The sequence below is a fragment of the Tupaia chinensis genome, unplaced genomic scaffold (genome assembly GCF_000334495.1).
Source record: "Tupaia chinensis unplaced genomic scaffold, TupChi_1.0 Scaffold000075_1, whole genome shotgun sequence".
In the NCBI taxonomy this organism is placed as follows: Eukaryota; Metazoa; Chordata; class Mammalia; order Scandentia; family Tupaiidae; genus Tupaia; species Tupaia belangeri.
In genome coordinates this window covers 2,312,388-2,329,536 of record NW_006159535.1, presented here as the reverse complement: position 1 = coordinate 2,329,536, position 17,149 = coordinate 2,312,388, and the positions used below count along the sequence as shown (strand labels likewise).

Sequence of the window (17,149 nt, the reverse complement as noted above, 5' to 3'; positions counted from 1 at the left end):
GGCAATGAAAACCTAATTTCTGGCATTAAACAGGCACAAAATTTCCCTTTGCAAATTTATATTTACAAAAGAAATTTCCATTTGTAAAAGTTATCTCCTTTTCTCAAAACAGGAGGGGGAATCGCTTAATCAACTTATCAATGGAGAAGGCACCAACATAAATCTGCTTAACAAACCTTATTAAATAACTCATGCTTACCATACCTGTCTTGGTCATCTTCCCATAACTCTCGCTTCCCCTACCCAGAAGTCCTGAACTGCTTTTCCTTTGTTTGGCCTAAGATGTTACACAAGACCAAGTTTGTTTTGTTTTGTTTTTAAGTTAAATTACATATTTCAAATTTCTAGAATGGAATAGAACCATTTTGGAACTGGAGAAATGTCACAGATGAACACTGACATCTCTTGAAACTCCAATTCTGATTTTATGAAGAAAACAATTGCTCTGCAAACTGCATCCCCACTATGTAACAAAACAAACTATTATCTACCTCTTGACTTTGGCAATAGCTATTTCCTAAAGGTATTTTTAAAAAGGGGTTTTCCTATTTCTTCAAATATATTAAAAATGGGACTTTTATCTTTCAATTAAAAAGGTTAAAGTTCAGTAAAAGCTGTATTTAGATGAGTTATGGTTAACAATTAAAAAAAAAAAAAAAAGAGCACAGAATGCACAAGACCAAGTTGTAAACACCCATTAGGGTTTGGGTGTCTACGTGCACAATGCACATGTTAATAGCCTGTTTGTTTTCTCTTGTGAATCTGTCCTTCACCAGTTTAATTTACTGGGCTCCAGTGAAAGAATCTAAGGTGGGAAGAGGCAAAAACAGGATTCAAGAGTTGTTGTGGGGCCAGCAGATGGTAAGTGGTTATGTAGCTGGACTCCCACGTGGCTGACTACGATTCAAGTCCCGGACCAGGTGGCTTGAAACTGACGCCAGGAGTGTGTATGTGCGTGCCCAAGATCCTGGCATGGCTATCACCACTGGGAGGTGATTTCTCACTTTCCCTCTCACTGTCTCTGTCTTCCTTTCTCTCTCCAGCGAGCGCACGCGTCCTATGGCAAAAGCATCTAAAAAAAGAAGTGTTGTTTTGACAGATTCCATTTTGCTCCTGTGTCCTTCCTTCCCTTACTCTGCTGAGAGAAGACTTTTAGAAGATTGTTTCTGCTTCTCCAGACTTCACCCAAGACCCTTTCCTTTCACTGATTTTGCTTTGTATCTGTTCACTGGTACAAATCATAACCATGAGTCCAACTATGTGCTAAGTTCTCTGAGTACTTGTAGTGCAGTCTTGGGGTGTCCAGTTCTCCAGCAGAATGAGAGGTCTAGCCTTTGGGACAGAACTACGAGACATAGTCCTAACGACTGCATAACATCTATTTGTAAGATCTGCAATTAAGCTACTTTTAAAATATATATCAAAATCATCACTTTAAATATAGGGAACTCAAGCTAACCTTTTTTCTTTCTTTCTTTCTTTCTTTCTTTCTTTCTTTTTTTTTTTTTTTTTAATTACCTGAGTTGTGAAGAACTCTGAATACTCTGACTCTCAAATCTGAATTCAGAGAAGGAAAAAAGTAAACTCTAATATAGGGATGCTAAAGCAGGTCCACTTTCCCTAGCCTTTCACTTTTCTTGAACTTCCATGTTTCCTTTCTATCCCAAAGGAACTGACGGTTCTATTTCATCTCTCCTTTATGCTTAGGAAGCCCCATAGGCAAGGCAGTTACCAGTCCATACAATACAGAAGCTGTTTAACAGCCCAGATAGCAACAGATCATTTTCTTTTGCATTAACAGCAAAGGGCCCATTCCTTGGGCACAGGGTGCACAGTTCATAACCACCTTAATGAAAGTGATACAGCTCTCCAGGGAGGAGGATAGCCTGAAGCATCTGATCTGTTTGCTATATGAAAATGTTACAAGAAAGACCACCAGAAAGTCACTAAATCACAGATTTAGTCCCAAGAGATTAGCTTTTCAAAATTTAAAATTGACTGAAACAAAGCCACTTTGATTAGATCTTAGTTCAAACACACACACACAAAACTTAAAAGAAAATCTTGGCACAACTGGGGAAATTTTTTAATAATCTGGATATTAGATGATATTGAAACAGGAGGACACTGCGATCTGAGATGAGGGACATTTCAAATACCTACAATTAAAAAAAATAAAAACAATAAAATCTGACAGGTAAGAAGTGGCTAAAAGATTGGGTCTGAACCAGTTGGAACAAAGATGGAATCTGGAATGATTCAAACCTTCAAAGCCAGGGCCAGCAGGTGGTACGGTGGTTAAGAGCACTGGACTTCCACATGGCCAACTGAGGTTCAAGTCCTGAACCTAGCAGCTTGCTTTCTCACTTTTCCTCTCTCTCTCTCTCATTCTGTCCCTCTCTGGTCAAATTAAAATGAATGAATGAATAAATAAATAAATAAAATCATTCTTAAAAAAAAATCCCACAAACCTTCCAAGCCTAACCTTCAAACTCCTACCCTGCCTGCACTGTAGCAGTGTGCTAGATGACACTCCCATTTGTACCATGGCAGTTTGGAATAACCACAGCAATAACCAAAACTACCCTAATAAGGCCAGCAAATGAGAGGGACAGTGGTTGCAGGAAAACCACCGTCCCTTTCCCAGAAAAGTCATGAATAAACTGCCCCTTAGTTAGATTAGCATTAAACCAAGACATATAAGCCAAACCCTCACCAAAGTTTGGGGCAGCTCTTCTGTCTTTCCTTTCGGGTAGCAGTTCTTCCCTTCCTTTCAGAGGAAGAAACAAAACCGTACACCCACCTCCTCTTGCGGGTGCTCCATCTTCGCAGCATCTACTCTGTACGCTTTCCGCAGTACACATGCTTGCACTCCCCTCACAGAGTTTTTGAATTCCTTACTGCACGAAGCCAAGGACCCTCATACCCCAGGAAGGGGATCCCCCCCAAACAGACTGAGTCTCTCCAGGAACAGTACTATGAATTATTTAAATTTTCTGAGGTGTGATGTTATTGTCCTTATGTAGCAGAATGTCCTGAGAATATGTGTGCTTTTTTATCTAGGAGTGAAGTATCATGATGTCTTCACCTTACTATCAAAGATTCAGGTGCTCGCTTCGGCAGCACATATACTAAAAGTGGAATGATACAGAGAAGATTAGCATGGCCCCTGCACAAGGATGACAAATTCGTGAAGCGTTCCATATTTTTATACCGACTATCCGCACTCTATGGTAGAGAGCAAAAAATTGGAGGACATAAAAGCAGTGAAGGTACTTAATGAGAATAGGACAGTGTGGAATGGGGGAGGTGAAGAGAAGAGGATAGAGAAAGATAGCAAGTGAACAATAGAGAGGCAGGACGTTAGTGAGGAACAGATATGGCTTATTACCTGTTGATGATGACATGTATAGTATTCTCAACTGGATTGGTCTGAGAAGTGCTTCATGATGGGCAAAGTCTTTTTACAAGCAAAATGAGAAATAGTGGTGGACTGTTTTAAAAAAATAATTAGAATAATAATAATAATGATTGGGGGAAACATAGAAAAGATATTCAATGTTGAAGCGGGGAAATTAATGTCTCTGTATTGACTGACATGCATGGCATTCCCTTTTGAAAAAGCAATGTAATACACTGTAAAGTTATATGTAATCCAATGTAATATAAAGAAGATTATGATGATAATAAAAAATAAATAATAAAAAATGATTCAGAAAAAAAATTATTCAAACACACACATAAATACAGTAATGGGGGGACCAGCAGTTAGTGTAATGGCTATGTCACTGGACTCCCATGTAGTCGACTGCAGTTCGAGTCCCGGGCCCAGCAGCTTAAACTCACAATGGGTACATGTGTGTGCATGCCCAAGATCCTGAGAGGAGAAGGGAGGAGAAGGGATTGCAGCGTGGCCAGACAGACAGAGAGACATAGAGACAGAAAGCGAGAAATCACCCCCCAGGGGGGATGGTCACGCCACAATCTCTTCTCCATTCTCCTCTCAGGATCTTGGGCATGTACGCACACGCACGTGGCATGAGTTTTAAGCCACCGGGTCCAGGACGCGAACCATGGTCGTCTACGTGGGAGTCCAGTGACATAGCCATTACACTAACTGCTGGCTCCCTCTACTTCCATTTACTAATTTTTTTGTTTTTAAGAGAGATTTTTGCTATAGGATGCATGCACTTCTGGAGAGAAAGAGAACCAGAAAGTGAGAAATCACCTCCCCAGGGTGGATGGCCACACCACAGTCCCTTCTCAGGATCTTGGGCATGCACACATATGGACCCTGTGTGAGTTTCAAATTGCTGGGTCCAGGTCTCAAACCGTGGTTGATTACGTGGGAGTCCAGCAACGTAACCATTATGCCATCTGCTGGTCCCCCATTTACTAATCTTTAGGTCCCTGTAACTTGAAATAAGTCACCAGCAGGAAGCTGGTCCTTCCTTCAAAATCTGGTGGCCCACTGCCCAAAGTGCTGAAACTAGGGCCCTAACCTGGCTTTCAATACCCTGACAGGGCCACAGCTCCTCCCACCCCAGCTTACCTAATGCCCTGCCACATCCAACCTGCACCCTCCATTCCTAGTAAACCCACTCCTCAGTCAAGTCGCAGTCTTCCCTCACAACAGCTTCTCCAGGAACAGCTGTCCCCAGTGCCATTTTCATAGCCCAACTCCAGGTCTCCAGTCTCCAAGATGTCATCCTGACTGCTCTAGCCCACGCTGGTAGCTCTTCCACTCCCTGACATCTTCCTACAACACGGTCATAATGTAGCATTCTGGGACTGCATTGCCATAGTCTTTTTAACCCCCTAAGAGAAAAGAATTTTGATGGTTGGGGCCAGCAGATGCAATAGCAATTACATTGTTGGATTCTCACGTGACCAACCATGGTTTGAGTCCTGGGCCTGGTGGCTTGAAACTCATGCCAGGCACATGTGAGTGCATGCCCAAGATCCCGGGAGAAGAATGAAGAAGAGGAGATCGTGGTGTGGCTATTTTCCTGTGGGGTGATTTCTCACTCTCCCTCTCACTGTCTGAATCTCTCCTCTCCAGAGATTAGGTGTGCCCTAGGCAAAAATCTCTACCAAAAAAAAAAAAAAGAAAGAAAGAAAAAGAAGAAGAATTCTGAAGGCAAGGACCAAGACTAACACCTCTTCTACACTCCCCTCCAAGTTGTCACTTGATTGAACGCTGTCTAATGACATGCTGTATCAAGTGAAGGAGGCTCCTGCCGCATTCAAGGACAAAGTCAAAGAAAACCAGGAGCAGCACCCTTTGTAGACAACTCTGCTGGGCAAAGCTGCTACCTGTGACACCACGCTATGAACCCACAGGCCTGAATCACAGTGTTTGCAACGGGGTGAGTCCACAATAAGGCAGGCAGGCAGGAAGGGCACAGTCACATCTTGCTTTCCCGAGTCATACAAGGCCCTCCTTGCATCACATCCAACAGCAAAGAAACTTGTCTAGGTACCGGCCTTCAAAAACTACCCTGAAGCTGGCCACTTCTCCACTGCTGTGATTCTGGCTAAGCGGCCATCATCTCTGAGGGATGTAGCTGGGACAGGGCAATAGCCTCCTAACTGGTTTCCCTGCATCTGCCCACGCCGCCCCATAATCTTCTCTTGACAATAACCCAAATGAGCCAGTTAAAATGCTAGTCAGATTGTGCCACCCTCCTGCTCCAAACCCTCTGATCATGGATCAGTCTGAATCCTGGCAGGAAGCAGATGGCACAAAGTGGGTGACTTGAGGAGAGTTTTAGAAAGGAACTATTTACAAAGCGGTGGGCAGGGGTAGGGAAACCACAAGGGATCGTGCAGGATCTGGAGCTAACTCAGAGGCACTGGCCTGGATCCCCTCCTAGACATGGAGGTGTGAAGAGGAGTGGAGAGGGAGATAGAGAGCGCCTTGGAGAGGACCCTGGACAGGAGATGTGACTGTAAGTCTAGAGAAACTCCAGCCCACACGAGCCCACAGGAAAGAATAAATCTGCCCATCTCATTGTTCTCTCTCTCTCCTCCCAGCAGTAGTTCCTGAGGACAAATAAGACCAACAGCCAGAAGGCAAGGGAACCTGTCCGTGCAAGTCCACATCTACAGCCACCTGGCTTCCCACCTCAATGGGGTATTGTAAAGCACTTGCAATGGCCTGCAGGCCCTACATGATCTGAGCTCTCCTCCTCTGTCTGCTAACCTCCCTACTCACCAGGCAGACACCTGCCTCACGCCCTCTGGACTTGCCTTCTCTGCCCAGGAGGCTCTTCCACCAGACTCACACACAGCTGGCTCCCTCGCTCAAACGGGACATCACCAGAGGTTTCCCCTTTTCACCTTAGATAACCTTAACTCCCACCCCACCCATTCCTGACACTGTATCCCTTGATCCTGCTTTATTTTTCTCCACAGTATTTCTCTCTAACATTTCATATGTAAATAGGTACAGGCATTTTTTCTTTTTTTAACTGGCTCCCTCCCTGGTCTAGAATAAAAGTTTCATAAAGACATCAACATGGCCTCTTTTGGTCAATGACTTACATTGAGTGCTTGGCACAGAAGGCATTCAAGTATTTGTTAAATGAACGGGGTCAGCCCTGTGGCCTAGTGATTAAGGGAGCCAGATTCTGCATGGCCAACTGCGTGGTTCAAATTCTGGCCCCAGCAGCTTGAAAAACATACCAGGCGTGCATGTGTGCGCACGCACAAGTATGTATGTATGCATGCCTCAAATTCTGTCAGGATGGAGACATGGAGGAGGGATTGAGGCATGATGATACCCCAACAGCGGGGGGCAAGGGTGCTTTGTCTTTGTCTCTCACTCTCTCTCTCTCTAGCCAGCACATAACCTCTGGCAAGGTAAAAATAATAATAATATTGAAAAAGAAAATAAGTGAATGAAAGAGAAGGACCCATGCCTTTCCATTGTTTTTAGGCTTAACTCTTATTATCAAATTACTGTTTACTAAAGTCTCTTTCTAATCAGATAGGAAGCAGATGATAAGCATTTATTTTTATTGACAATGCACCAAATTGAGCTTCAGTTAATCTCTGCAAATCCATGAAGCTCAAAAGAATAACGGTAAGCTCCTCTGTAAACAATTACTCCTAGCTAGGTTGTTATTTTTGATGAATCTCATTTCAGTCTTTGTACCTAGGACTAAATGATACGATGTATAGCGAGCATTTAGCACAGCACTGGGATCAAATAATGGTCACTGTGATGATTATTAAAACACAGAGGAAGCCACAACAATGAGATACCACATTGTCTCTCACTATCTGGAACTGTTCATCCTAGACCTTTATAATGTGAGCTGGAATGATGACATGGAAAAGAAATACAAGATGCTCTATCTACTAGCTACCAAACCATTGGACCTAGGTTTGAAAGATGCTCTGTAATACCAATGTTCCATATCAAAATCTAGTATCCACTCCTGTCCCTGGCCTTGGCTTTAGCCTATTCTTTTTCAGATGAGAAATGTATCCATTGCAGATGATTGAGATGTATCTAGTTTTGCAAAACTCATTATATGCAGGCACTTAAAACACAAGTAAGTGTTGATGTTTTCTTGGTATGACCTAAGGAAGCAAGCGGAACTTCAGCACCTTACTGGAAAAGCAATTTTTTAAAAGAATTATACAAAATAGAAAAAGAGTAGATCAGAAAAGCTCTAGATAATGTTCCTGTTTTTGGCTTGCCTCTCTCAACACAGAAGTTCTCTGTCCTGGTCTCTAAATCAACAGATCAGCTTCTGACTTGATTCCCTTTTCTCCGCTTACTGTCCTAGCCGCATCCTCATCTGCAGGGTCAATTCAGTTAACTACATAAGAAGTGAGCCATAGTCCTAGGTCTGATAAAAAGGCCTGACTTGCATCAACTCGACAATTCATCACTTAGGAATGCTACAAAGATCCTGCAGGTTTTTCATCAATGGAAGATTTCTTTGCCATCTTCTACAAAAGAGTTTTCTGTAGGACAGTCTGTTGGGTTAACTAGCCTGGGGAACTAGATCTGAAAGGAAAAGGGTTTTCTGCTACTAATGCACAGAGTATAAGTCTCCAGTTAAAATATTCTCTCTGCTACTATGTATATAACCATGAATTCAATCCTTGTTTGTGTTACAACTGCATGATACATTCATTATGTTATTAATTCTGCCTAAATAGAAGCTTCCCTCTTCCGGTATGAAAGACAAAACAGGTCCCTCCGACGATAAGCCTGCAATCAATCTTACTAAGAGATTTTATTTTAGTAAGCAGCCGGGTGCTTCTTTGTTAGAGCTCAAAAGAATCAGCCTGATCGCTTTTCCTAGTGACAGATGGGTAAACAGTTCTACGGTAACTAACAGGAACAATTCCAAGAGATGAATGAGAAAAAAAAAAAACCACTACAGTTCACTACTCATTCCCCTAATGCTTTCCAAAATGACAGGTTCAAGCTACTTCTAGGCCTTAGTGAATGACAAGTGGCCTAATACTCGTACTTTCATAATGACACTTTCCAAACTGTATCGTTGTCCTGCCTGTCTTCCCCAACCAGGCTCCTGGTTAGATGCTGTTTTATTTGTGTTTCCGGAGTTTAGGAATGTGACCAACACACAGGTGCCGCTCAATGACTGGATAACCCGGAGATATTCATCCACGAGACTGGGAGGTGCCCCAAACCTGACACTGTAGATCGGAAATTAAACAGCCTGTGAGACCGCATGGCCGCGATCTGGCCCTTCTCTCCTCTCTGTCCCGAAACTGCAAGCAGGTTGGGGAAAGTGCACTGTCTATCCCAGAACCTCCCGATGTCCTGGCAGAATGGAGACGGCTGTCTGATCGCGCGGCAGCTACAGTCCTCCAGGCACAGAACACGGCGCTCTCCGCTCTCTAAGGCGCGGGGGACCTGGAGACTGGCCTGTCCGCCAAGACAACGACCCCTGCCCAACCTGGCCGCACACACGCTCCACTCCGAAGCCCCAGCCAGGGCGCCCAGAGCTTTCAGCCGGGAGGCGCCACGGTGCACTGTGGGAGTCGTAGTTCCCGGGTGAGCTCCGCACCCGGCGGCCCTGCAGAAAGGACTCCGACCCCCAGAAGCCCCCGCGCGGGCGCCTCGCCCAGTCCTGCCACCTCACCTGTTCTATGGACGTGACTGTTTCCACCGAGTCGTCCTGCAACCGCTCCCGCGCGTGCTCTGGCCTCAAACTGTACAGTGGCTCTGACCAGACAGGGGAGGAAGATGGAGGGCAATAGTAGGTGAAGGAACTCGAGGAAGCCATGATCAGGAGAGCAGCGGGCGGTGTATAGGACTCAGCTTCGTCAAGCAACACCGCGCATTGAAACTCGAGCGGGCTAAGGCGCTACGGAGAGCGGGTAGAGTCAAAAATGTTTTGAACGCGCTTCTGTCTCTTCCACCTACATGTCTTCAGGGAGTGTGTTACTGGCATGCTGTCGCCCCCCACTGGGCTGACTGGCTGCTGCAAGAGCTCAGCTTCCTGGAGTGCCAGAAAGAATGCCCACATCTGAATTTCATTTCAGAGAGGTGGCGTAGGATGCCTTGGTTCGTTATGCAAATTTAAAAAAAAAACTTCAACATTCTGTTAGTTGTCACTTAATTGTAATGCAGTAGTTTGCCATTTCTAGCGCCCAAGAACCCAATGAGCATAACTTTGCATTTTTGACAGCTCTCTTTATAGAATTATGGTGTATCTCTGCGTTCTTGGCCTCCCAGGAGAAGCCAGTAGCTTCTCAACAAACGCGAAGAATTGCAATTTCAGTACTCAGTGGTGGAGGGAATGAACATTCTGATTTTTCTCTTATTCTGTGGGGTTACAGTGCAGTAATTATTTAAAAGAATCATGTTATTTAACTTTATTTCTTTATTTAAATTTGACCAGAGAGGGACAGAGTGAGAGAGAGAAGGAAAGTGAAAAAGCAAGCCCCTTGGTCCAGAACTCAAACTTCTGTCAGCCATGTGGTAATCCAGAACCCTTAACCACTGCCACCTGCCAGCCCAACAGTGTAGTATTAGGAACTGAAATGCAGTAAAAGGAACAAGTAGAGAGAAAAAAAAGAAAGAAAAATATTCAATTTGTTCCATGTACTTATGGAACACTTACTGCATGTCAGGCATTGTGTTTCTGGCAAAATCGAACTACTTCTATCCTTGGTCAATGAAATGAGGATGATGTCAGAGAAGGGAGTTTATTTCCACAACTGGGTTACAGAGAGACAGTCAACAAGCACCACCAAACTCTCACAAAAAGCTCAGCATGTGCTCAGTATTTATAGATTCCAGCTCATGCCAATCATTCCCTGCTATAGTCAATCAAAGTCAGTTGCTGTCCTTTGAGCAGTTATCCAGATGCCCAGTTTTCTTCACATGCCCATTCATGGTTTCTCATTTGATATTCCTCAAACAGACCTCCATGACTCAGCACTTGTTTAGATTGTTCTCATCAGAGGCCTTTCTTAATTTCAAAATGGCTGCAGTCCTGCCAGACCTCAAGTTGTCCGGTTTACGAAAAGGAATTCCTGTCCAGGAATACTTAAGTGGACAAAACAGGCAAGGTCCTGCTTTGGGCATCTATTTTTTAGAGTTTTGTTTTGTTTTTACCATGTGTAAAAATGTGCTTCCTGGAGAAAGGCAAAGACAGGGAAAGTGAGAAATCATCCCAGGGGAGATGGCCACAATCCCTTCTCCATCCTCTCAGGATTTTAGGAACACCCGCACACGGGCCTGCCATGATTTGCAAGTTTCTGGGTCCAGAACTCAAACTGCAGTCAGCCATGTGGGAGTCTAGCACCTTAACCACCATGCCAAATGCTGGCCCTGGGAATCTTGCATTTGAGTGGAATAGACAGTATTAAGTTATAAGCACAATATGCGTGAAGACTTGTGATAAATGGGACAAAGGAAAATAACCAGATATCTGAGAGAGACTAAGGAGACAGGGGATTAATCAGATTAGGTGGTCAGGGTCTCTCTGAGCAAGTGATATTTAAACTTAGATCTGAAGGATGACAAGGGCCATCCAAAGAGCTGCTCAAGACAAAGGAACAGCAAATTAAAAAGGAAATGCCACGGCACTAGCAGTTGATGTAATGGCCATGTCGCTGGACTCCCATGTAGTCAACTGCGGTTCAAGTCCCGTCTGGTGGCTTAAACTCACGCTGGGCACGTGTGCGTGTGTGCCCAAGATCCTGAGAGGAGAATGGAGGAGAAGGGATTGTGGCGTGGCCATCCCCCCTGAGGGGGTGATTTCTCGCTTTCTGTCCCTCTGTCTCTCTCTCTCTTTCTGGTGAGTGCACGTGTCCTAAACTTTTAAAAAAAAAAAAAAAAAAAAAGAAGGAAATGCCACAAGTTTGCACATGCATGCTTGTATTAATTATGTTATTTAATCCTGAAGTCATTTGAAATCAATTCTTATTGAGTGGACTTTATCATCTACATCTCCATAAAAAATAACATTAAAGTTGTGGTTTTAGGAAAACCCTATGACCTTTGGACAAGCAATAGAAGAGAATCTCTTTCATGGCTCATTATCGAAAGGATATTAAAATGACAGCCGTGGAGCCAGCAGGTAGTGTGGTGGTTAAGGGTGCTGGACTCCCACGTGGCTGACCACAGTTTGAGTCCTGGACTTGGCAGCTTACTTTCTCATTTTCTCTCTCTCTATTTCTCTCCCCACTCCCTCTGGTCCAATAGAAATGAAGAAATAAATGAAGTTAAATTTTATAAAATTTAAAATAATTCTTAAAAAAACACCACCACCAAGAGGTTCAGCTATTAAGTTGCCGGAAAAGTCATGACATATTTTTCTGCTTTTCTATGCAAAAATATGTCATGATTTTTCCCTTAACCCAATATTTAGGGTGAGGGGTTGAGAACAGATAATAACAGACTGTGGATAGACTTCGAGACAGGCTGTACTTCCTGCTCAGCATTTTACTCTGTCCCCACTCAATTCCATACTTGTGATCCAGGGAATATAGGCTGGTGTGATATTTTACAACCAGCCATCCCACTGTTTTTGGTCTCTGGTAGTTAATGAAAGCACTTGGAATGCCTCCAAAGATGAAACTAGCCTGGATGAAAAGCCTCAGTTGGATGATCACCGCGATGTAGCCATCTCAGTGGGTAAACCTGTAGACACCGGAAGTTACTGAAGCTGGGAATAAGTGGCATTATATGCGTTAGGGTTATGGGTATGACAGCACATTGTGAAACGGTCACATTACGCATCCCTCTGCATTGGCATCTTCTTGTCTCAGTTCGGACCGTGGGACAAATTGTCTGATAAGGTCTGGATCATATCTAAAGATTCTGCCTTTTCTGCACAGAGTCACTTGGTTTGAGAGCTAGAGACAACATTCCATCCTAAGGCTTGTACTATTGAGATAACAGCTGGAACACTTTTGTAACAAACTGTTGCATTGATCACAGGTGTACCCAAAGCAATTGTAAGTTATGTTCTAGAAATAAAAATCCATTTCTGAATTGCAATCTTCTCTGCTGTGGAATCCAAAAGGTGTTCATAGGAGTAGCACTATCCTGCAGGATAGTGTCTGTTCATTCAATAAATGTTTATTGAGTACCATTTATGTGCTGAGCACTGAGCTAAGTGCTAAGGAGACAGTGGTGAACAAGCCAGACAGTCTCTGCCTTTATGGGTCTCATGATTTACCAGAAGGAACAGACATTAAACAATAATAGCAGAATTGATATTTCATTACAGTTGGGGGAAACTGCATGAGGCAGAAAGAAGCTCACGGTGTTGTGAGACTGAGTAATAGTGGAGACCTGAGATCACCGTGAAGCTCTGGAAAAGTCCCTGGGAGTAAATGGATTAGCTAATGTGGGATAAGGGGACATCCCAGGCAGAGGAAACCCAGTGATGACAAAATCTCAAGTGAAGCCAGTCGTGACAAAAGGAGCTCGCACTCTACGTGAGCATGGAGAATATTGTTCAGCCGTGGATCAGCAATGGCTTGCCAGTTGTCCTTTAATAAAATCGCTCGTCTGGAAGCAAGAGGAACATAAATATTGGCGGTACAGCTGAGAGTGATGTACTTAGAGGGGAAAGTCATAGTGATGATAATTATGGTAACTCCAGCTTGGACTGCAGATGGTCTGGGCTTATTTCCCTCAAATGTCTGATCTTTTTCCTAAATTAAACTGTGAATCGTAAGTGATTCCTTAAAAATAATATAAAATATGGGAGCCGGCAGGTGGTGTGGTGGTTAAGGGTGCTGGACCTCCCACAAGGCCGAATGGTTTGAGTTTCTGACGTGGCAGCTTTCTCACTCCCCCCTCTCCCCCCCGCTCTCTCCCTCTCTCACTCTGTCCCTCTCTGGTCAAATTGAAAAAATAAGGAACCAGCAGTTAGTATAATGGCTAGTCGCTGAACTCCCATGTAGTTGACCGCAGTTTGAATCCTGGACCCAGTGGCTTAAACTCACACCTGGCGGGTGTGCGTGCATGCCCAAAATCCCGAGAGGAGAATGGAGGAGAAAGGATTGCGGCATGGCCATCCCCTCTGGGGGGTGATTTCTTGCTTTCTGTCTCTCTGTCTCTCTCTGTCTTCCTGGCAAGAGCACATGCCCTATAGCAAAAACCTCTTCAAAAAATAAATAAGAAAGTAAGTAAGTAAATAAATAAATAAATAAGTAAATAAAAATAAATAAAGTTCAATAAAATAATTCTTTAAAAAATAATATACAACGTGGACACTGCAAGTTTGGACAGAACGTACTCTTGTACGTTCAAGAGCAAGAAAACAAGAAAAACAATGAATGGTCTCAGTGAACCACTAGAGGTCGCTTCTGACCCAGAGTAGGCGTATAGCGTAAGCCTCGGAACTTCCTTCACTGCATTACTCACACAAGCCTTCTAGCAGAAGGAATTGTTTCTTTTAATATCTTGTGAAACCATGTAATAATACATATTGGAACATTTGGAAAATGGAAGAACTAACTCATTTATTATCCTGCTAGATAATTAATTTCCTTCCCCGCAAGTACTCCTTACCATCATCTGTGCCCTCCTGCTCTGCAGTCCCTGTCCCTGTGGTGCCCCTGGAGAGAATAGCTGCCTTAGCTCCTACCTAGGGCCAGCCCCTTCCCCTCCCCTCTCACCCCACCTGGTGTAAGTGCAGCAATTCTTCCTTGCCTCTCCTAATACTTCAGATTTTTCCTCTACTTAATCATGCCCATTACCAGGCCACAAGTTGGTGTGGTGGCTAAGGGCACTGGACTCCCACATGGCCGACTATGGTTTGAGTCCTGGACCTGGTGGCTTACTTTCTCACTTTCTCTCTTGCTCTCTCACATCCTGTCCCTCTCTGGTCAAATTTAAATAAATAAATAAATAAATAAAGTTAAATACAATAATTATTTTTTAAAAAATTAAGCCCATTACTAACTAACATGTTAATTTCCCCATCCTTGGGAGCAAAACTTTTTTTTTTTAATTGCCAGAGGGTGCATGTGCTCATCAGAGAGAGTGAGAGTAGAAAGCACCCCCAAATGGGGCATGGTCATGGTGCCATCCTTTTCCTCCACCTCCTCCATCCCATCAAGATTTGGGGGACACATGCACTTATGCCCAGCATGCTTTTTAAGCTGCTGGGGCAGGATTTAAACAGGGTTAATCACGTGGGATCTGACTTCCTCAAACACTGGGATAGGGGGCTGGCAAAATAAAATAAATACATACATACATACATTTTTTTTTTTTAGAGGTTTTTGCTATAGGGCACATGCACTCACCAGAAAGACAGAGAGACAGAAAGCCAGAAATCACCCCCCGGGGGGGATGGCCATGCCACAATCCCTTCTCCACTATTCTCCTCTCAGGATCTTGGGCACGCACACACATACGCCTGGCATGAGTCTAAGCCACCGGGTCCGGTACTTGAACCGTGGTTGACTGCTTGGGAGTTCAGCCATATAGCCATTACACTAACTGCTGGTCCCACATACATACATTTTTAACCCTCTTGATTTCACTCCTCCAGCTTCCTTCCTATTACTCAATTGATTTTAGAGCATAAATCCTTGAAAGGGTTGCCCCTACCAGTGTCTCCAATTCTTCTCCTCCATGTCTCTCTTGAACTCATCCCAATCTGCTCCCAGGTCAGTTCTTATCAAATGTCCATGAAATTCCCTCTTGCTAAACCCAAGGGCCACTCCTAAGTCCTCTGATCAGCAGCATTTGCAAAGTTGAGCATTCCTTCCTTGAAACAGTTTCCCTGGGTCTCCTCCTGCCTCTCTGGCCTTTGCTGTTTCTCCCTATACCTGCTGCCTTCGCCTTGGAGGGGCCCAGGATCCACTCTTAGACTTTGTTTCTGCCTACATTCACTGTGAGGTCTGGCAGTCTCAACGTTTTAAATGCCAATAAATATTAAAAATGGTCGAAAGTTCCCTCATTTGTATCTCTTCCCTAGAACTCTCTCCTGAACTTGAGTTCATGTTTGTTTGCATTTCCATTCATATAACTAATAGGCATCTCGAATGTAACAATCACAACAGTATTCCTTCGGAACCCCTGCACTCAGTCTTTTCCATCTCAGTTACGGCAACTCCATCTTTCCAGTGAGCCCAAATATTTCACGGTTGTTTTTGGTTTTTGAGAGAGGTTTTTGGTGTAGGGCATGTGTGCTCAAGAAAAACAGAAAGTGAGAAATCACCTCCCAGAGGGGATGGCCATGCTGCAATTCGTGCTCCTCCATTCTCCTCTTGGGATTTTGGGCATGCACACACACACACACACCTGGCATGAGTTTCAAGCTGCCAGATCTGGGACTCAAACTGTGGTCAACCCTATGGGAGTCCAGAGCCTGAACCACTACGCCACCTATTGGCCCCTAGAGTCATTGTTTATGTTTCTCTTTCATTCCCCATAAAATCTGTTCAGAATACATCCAGCATCTGACCACTGCTTACCAATTCCACTGCCAGTGTCCTGAGCAAAGCCTCTGTCATCTGCCACTTGGATTTGTATGCTGTTCTCTTAACTGTTCTTCCTGTTTCCACTCTTCTCCCCTACACCCTCACACAAACTTACTAAGACTGAACCTTTGTGTCTCCCCCCAAATTCACGTGTTGAAACAATACCCAGTGTGATGAGAGCTGGCGGGGGGACCTTTGGGAGGTAAGGAGATCATGAGAGAGGAGTCCTCCTAAATGGGATTAGTGCCCTTAACCAGAGCTCCCTCACCCCTCCCCCTGCCACAGGAGGAAGCAGCAAGAAGGCCGCATCGATGAACCAGGAAACAGGCCTTCACCGCATCTGCAGGCACCTTGGTATTAGACTTCCCAGCCTCAAGAAGCTGAGAATTAAATCCCTACTGCTTGTAGGCATATACCCAGTTTGTCATTGACTGTTACAGCAACCTGAAAGCATTCAGATAAAACTCAAAAGCCAGGCTGAGCTTTTTAAAATATATGCCAAGTCACCCCTCACACGAAGTCTTTTCATCTCACTAAGAATCAAAGTCAAGGGAACCTCGAAGGGCCTGGCCACCTCTCTGGCCTCTCCTCTTTCTGCTCTCTTGCCTGTTCTCTCTGTCCCCCTGTGTGTGCTCCTGGCCGGTCAGTGTACACCCTACATGCTCTAGCCTCAGGGCATCACGTTTGCTGCTCCCCACCTCTTACCGTTCACATTAAAATTCTTTTCTTTTTTTTCTTTCTTTCTTTCTTTTTTTTTTTTTTTTTTTTGAGAGGTTTTTAATACAGGGTGCATGTGCTCACCAGAGAGACAGAAAGTGAGAAATCATCCCCCAGAATGGATGACCACGCTGCAGTCCCTTCTCCTCCATTCTCCTCTTGGGATCTTGGGCACGCACGCACATGCACCCAGTGTGAGTTTAAGCCGCCGGGTCCGGGTCTTGAACCAGGGTTGACTACATGGGAGTCCAGCAACATAACCATTATACTAACAGTTGGTCCTTACGTTAAAATTCGTTAGCCTACTTCTCCTTGAGGTCTTTCCTGACCTCCCCGTATATTAAATAAAAGTAAAGTGTCCCCCCAAGTGATTCTTTTTTTTTTTTGGAGAGATTTTCACTGTAGGGCGCGTGCGCTCGCCAGACAGACAGAGAGAGACATAGAGACAGAAAGCGAGAAATCACCCCCCAGGGGGGATGGTCAC

The 17,149-nt window shown here is 44.3% G+C and overlaps 1 protein-coding gene and 1 non-coding gene across 2 annotated transcripts in view; one reads left to right on the top strand and one right to left on the bottom strand.

Moving 5' to 3' along the window:
• The window catches only part of FNTB (farnesyltransferase, CAAX box, subunit beta), a 72,598-nt gene extending 63,213 nt beyond the window's left edge, over positions 1 to 9,385 (bottom strand). The window contains exon 1 of the mRNA XM_006142410.3: positions 9,132 to 9,385. Coding sequence (XP_006142472.1) covers positions 9,132 to 9,275 — 144 coding nt within the window. The 5' untranslated portion in view covers positions 9,276 to 9,385. The remainder of the gene's footprint in view (positions 1 to 9,131) is intronic.
• LOC114006183 (U6 spliceosomal RNA) lies at positions 3,108 to 3,210 on the top strand. The gene has a single exon (XR_003547938.1). It is a non-coding gene; the product is annotated as a U6 spliceosomal RNA (small nuclear RNA).
• Positions 9,386 to 17,149: the final 7,764 nt, after the last annotated feature.